Source organism: Penaeus japonicus, unplaced genomic scaffold (assembly GCF_977035675.1).
Source record: "Penaeus japonicus unplaced genomic scaffold, GWHDUDI00000001_assembly GWHDUDI00000010, whole genome shotgun sequence".
In the NCBI taxonomy this organism is placed as follows: Eukaryota; Metazoa; Arthropoda; class Malacostraca; order Decapoda; family Penaeidae; genus Penaeus; species Penaeus japonicus.
The window spans coordinates 12,403,221-12,408,220 of NW_028234412.1; the positions used below are offsets into that span (position 1 = coordinate 12,403,221).

The window sequence follows — 5,000 nt, forward strand, 5'->3', positions numbered from 1 at the left end:
TCTGTTCTTTGCTCCACCTTTTCCCACTATCTTCTCTGCTCCACCTTTTTCATTCTCTTCTTTGCTCTACCTTTGCCACTTGGGATTTTTTTTTCTTTCCTGCTCTGGCCTTTCTCTTGTGTCCTCTTGTCTTCCCTCTGTTATCTTCCTTTATTGCATAAAAGTGTAACTTGATGTACATTTTCATGTTCAGCAATGGGAAAGAATCTATATTGTTCATTGATAAGATTGTAAATGGAAAAAATAATATACATAAAGAAGAATCTTTATTTTATTTATATATTTTTATATGAATGTATGTGATCATTAGATTTAACCCATTGCGTATGGGTGTCATGACATACATGTCAGCACCGATTAGGCCTAAGAGACGGGTGTCAATGCGTACATGATGCGACATCGGGGTCTGCTCGCAGTTGAAGCACACACACAGTCATTAACCCATTCACGCCGGTTGACGTGATAGCACATATTGTGGTTTTCGCGTCAGACGCCCTGGACGCGCTATGAGGGGAAGCCGCGCGCTCGGGTAGAGCGAGTGGGCAACCCAGGCTCGCCGCTTGTGCGCCCGAGAATCTCAAGGCGTTAGGCTTATGCGTTCGAGAACCCTGGTATTGCGACCGCGCAAAGCCGGAAAGGCCCCGGCGTGAGTGGGTTAAATATTATGGCTGTAACGGTGCTAGCTTTAAAGCTACTGGGTTCCAAAGTCAGCCTAAACTTGGATTTTATGATGTATTTATGGAAAAATATTATTTGGGCTAGTCTGCGCTCCCCAGAGAGCCGAGAGAAACCCTTTCCCTGTCCCTCTAATTTTTAGCCTGTGCTGCTAGTGCAGTAGACCGCCTACCTTGATGATCAGTTAGGTTTTTAGGCGCCCAGTCAGCAATGAGTTAAAGAAAGTCAGGACATTTCATCTCTGTTAACCCATTGGTCGTGTTATTAGATAAATATTTGTGCAGTAGGATGGCTGGTTTACATTGTCTGGCATGGTGCCATCTGTGTCTATGACCGACTCTGCCTTTGCAGCAAATCATGCCATCCGCTGCTAATAGGTTAATAATGGGTAACTGATTATAGCACACATTTTAGGAGTTGTAAATGAACTGGCATTTTTGTGGGGGTCAGACCATTTTCATATTGCATTTTTTTTTTCTTTCTTTTTCAAATTGCATGGTATTTTTTCCTTCAGTTGCGAAACTAGGGTACCATACCAAATGCCAGTTAGAATCACTTTGCTAATATATCATATGTCGATTCATATCTCATACCAATAGTCTAGAAAATTATAGAAAGCACATCTTAACCCATTGCTGACAGGGCAGCTAACGACCTAACTGGTCATCAAGATGGGCGGTCTAGCCCTCTGGGTAGCGCAGACTAGTCCAAATAATATTTTTCCATAAATAAAAGTATAGGCTGACTTTGGAACCCTGTAGCTCTAGAGATAGCACAGTTACAGCCATAATATTTTATGACTGTGTGTGTGCCTCAACTGTGAGCAAATCCCGATGTCGCGTCATGTACGCATTGACACCCCATCTCGTAGGCCTAATCAGTGCTGACATGTATGTCTTGAAACCTGTACGCAATGAGTTAAGATGCCCAGCCCAGGCCCAACATCCTAAGATGTGGCCTGTATTGGATGGGTTAATAAAGGAAGTATCACATGCTGTGAGGGAAATGGCAGAATTTATCTATTCCTTTTTGGTAGAGGCTTGTCAGTCTATATTGATTGTTTATTTTAAGTTCAAATAGATCATGGAAGTAGGTAAAGAATGACTAAGTGAAATAAATGAAATAAATGAGAACTGGAGAATTGAAAGTGGGGAGAAAGTTGTTTGTGAATTTGTAGATGAATAAGAAAAGGTAGTTTGTATTTGTCCTTAGATGGAATATTTAAGCTGTTTCTGTAGTGTTAATATGCACACACATTTACACACATTTATGCCCATGCAGGGCCTCCCCCACTCACTCACTCACTCACTTACCCCTCACACACTACACACAAATGCACATAAATATGTAAATACAAATGCACAAACTAACACAATACATCACAGATGCAAAACACATATATTTATGCACTGACATGTATTGGATATTTTTGTTTCATATATAAGTAAACTTGTATCCATGTTATTCTTGTCTTACTGAGCAGTTCCTAGATGATGAATCTCGTCTTGTGTGCTCTCAGGTGGAAGAATACCTGCGTGCGTTAAGCCACCCCCCACCTGGGTCTCAGGGCGTAGCTGCCATACCTCTTGGGAAACACGTTCGAGATGACGAGCAGGTTAAAAAGATTTTTTTGTTGTATATATCTGTTTGTGTTGTGTGTGTATAGATATAGATATAGATAGATAGCTAGTTAGATATATATAGATAAGGATAGAGATATACTTTGATATATTAGATGAAGATAGAGATGTATTTTGATATATATATATATAGATATTTTATATTTTGATGTATATAGATAAAGATTGAGATATATTTTGATATAAAGATATATTAGTGTGTGTAGAGATAGATAGAATTATATGTATATGTATATAGATATATGGATATAAAAATTTTATGTTGTTCAATTGCCAATTGTTTCTAGTTGTTTCATCTTAAACTTAGGTTTTGATATTGAAGCTAATTCAACCTTATGTTAGGTTTTGATATTGAAGCTAACTCAACCTTATGTTATGCTTTTTCTTTCCAGGCTTTGTATTTGTTACTTCAGTGCGGTTATAATGTAGAAGAAGCCCTGAGGCGGCACAGAATGAACCCCACACCACTTGCCTCCACAATGACTTTATGGTCAGAGGAGGAGTGTAGAAATTTTGAAAATGGCCTTAAAACATATGGTAAAGATTTCCACCTAATACAACAAAATAAGGTAAGATGTGGCTTCTTTTTCTTGCTATTGGCTTTATGAGTGTTATCTTGTGTCTCTTTTATTTTTATATGATCTTTCTTGTGATCATTACATTTTTTTTTCCATTCTTATAATTATTATTTGTTTTTCCATTGCTTAATAAATTCTTGCTAGTGATACATAGTAATGATTCTCTTCTTTTGCATGAACAGTTCACATATCTTGCTACCTGTCAGTATGTTTGTCTTATCTATGTAATTTATAAGCTGATACATTGACATGATGGTTTGACAACTCTGAGTGTTTATATTCCTCACCTTTTGCTTTACACAGACTACATATGTTGTCAAAATGTTATTTTAGAAGCCTAGATTGAAATTATAAGCTGTAATGTGTATTTCATTTCGTTTTTCTGAATATGTGACAAGGCACTAGTTTAAACATGAGCAAAATTGAATTCACACGTCTGTTTATCCTGTAGGTGCGAACGAGATCTGTTGGGGAGTTAGTCCAGTTTTACTACCTCTGGAAGAAAACAGAAAGACACGACTTGTTTGCAACGAAAACTAGAATTGAAAAGAAGAAATACATAGTTCACCCTGGCACTACGTAAGTTTCTTGATTTTTAGTTTCAGGTTAGCCTATTGCGGACAGGTGGCATGACATTCATGACGGCTCCAGTTAGGTCCAAAAGACGGGCGTAGTGTTAGAGCACATTCATTTTCATGAAGTATTATGACCGGCACTAGGAATTCAAGTTGTGCAAAGTCAGGCTAAATGTTGTTTTGTGAAAAGTTGATTGTGCAAGTATGTGCTGCCTGGAGTGCAGAGAAGGCATTTTCCCAGTTCCTCTAATTTCCAGCCAGTTCCCCATGGTATCACTTAGCTCACTTGGCCCCTGTCCGCAATGGGTTAAAAAAGTCCATTGGTTTGTATAGGAATTTGTATAAACACAGAAGGATACACGATAGGTTTATAGTTTGTGCATCAGTAAGAAACACACTCACTCACTCACTTAATTAATCACTTGTTTATTCATGTGCATGCATGAATGCGCTTGCAAATACACATACACATCCATTTGTTTTAAGTAGTAATTTTTGTTAACAAAAGAGTTGACCAACATACAATTGATGCATAGACAAGTGCTGTAAGGTGCACACATTACATAACATGCACACACTACACATCAACACGCACACACTACACATCAACACACACACACTACACATCAATATGCACACTATACATTAACCCGCTAACGATGGGCTATTTTGGCTTTAAATGGTCGAAATGCCACAACGAAATATCTTGTCCTCAGCGACTGACCCTGCCATCACTTGTGATATATTAACATGCACGCACACAAACACACACTGTGCACGTAAACAAGCACACATGCTCTGTGCACAAAAGCATGCACACACACACACTGCGCACATAAGCATGCACACACACACACACACACACACACACACACACACACACACACACACTGCGCACATAAGCATGCACACACACACACACACACACACACACACACACACACACACACACACACACACACACACACACACACACACACACACACACACACACTGTGCACATAAGCATGCACACACACACACACACACACACACACACACACACACACACACACACACACACACACACACACACACACACACACACACACACACACACACACACACACACACACACACACACACACACACACACACACACACACACACACACTCACTGTGCATATAAACACGCACATACACACTGTGCACGTAAACATGCATACACATGCTGTGCACATAAACACGCACACACGCACACTGTGCATATAAACATGCACGCACACACACTGTGCACGTAAACACGCACACACACACAATGTGCATGTAAACACGCACACACACACACTGTGCACATAAATGCGCGCACACATACTGTGCACGTAAATGCGCACACACACACTGTGCACGTAAACACTCACACACACTTTGTGCACGTAAACATGCACACACTTTGTGCACATAAACACGCACACACACTTTGTGCACATAAACACGCACACACACTGTGCACATAAACACGCACACACGGTGTGCACATGAACACGCACACA

At 39.9% G+C, this 5,000-nt stretch overlaps 1 protein-coding gene across 31 annotated transcripts in view; it reads left to right on the forward strand.

Annotated features, from left to right (window-relative positions):
* LOC122245196 (mesoderm induction early response protein 3) overlaps nucleotides 1–5,000 on the forward strand; it is a 41,036-nt gene that overhangs the window by 21,912 nt on the left and 14,124 nt on the right. For 17 of the 31 annotated variants that reach the window (XR_015191320.1, XR_015191317.1, XR_015191318.1 and 14 more), the window contains 3 exons: nucleotides 2,159–2,290; nucleotides 2,708–2,884; nucleotides 3,345–3,472. Coding sequence is in view for 26 of the 31 variants with exons in the window: in XM_086540701.1 (XP_086396827.1) it covers nucleotides 2,159–2,290; nucleotides 2,708–2,884; nucleotides 3,345–3,472 (437 nt within the window). In the remaining 5 variants the exon portion in view is untranslated. The remainder of the gene's footprint in view (nucleotides 1–2,158; nucleotides 2,291–2,707; nucleotides 2,885–3,344; nucleotides 3,473–5,000) is intronic. The other 14 variants (XR_015191319.1, XR_015191321.1, XM_086540705.1 and 11 more) reach the window with 1 other exon arrangement.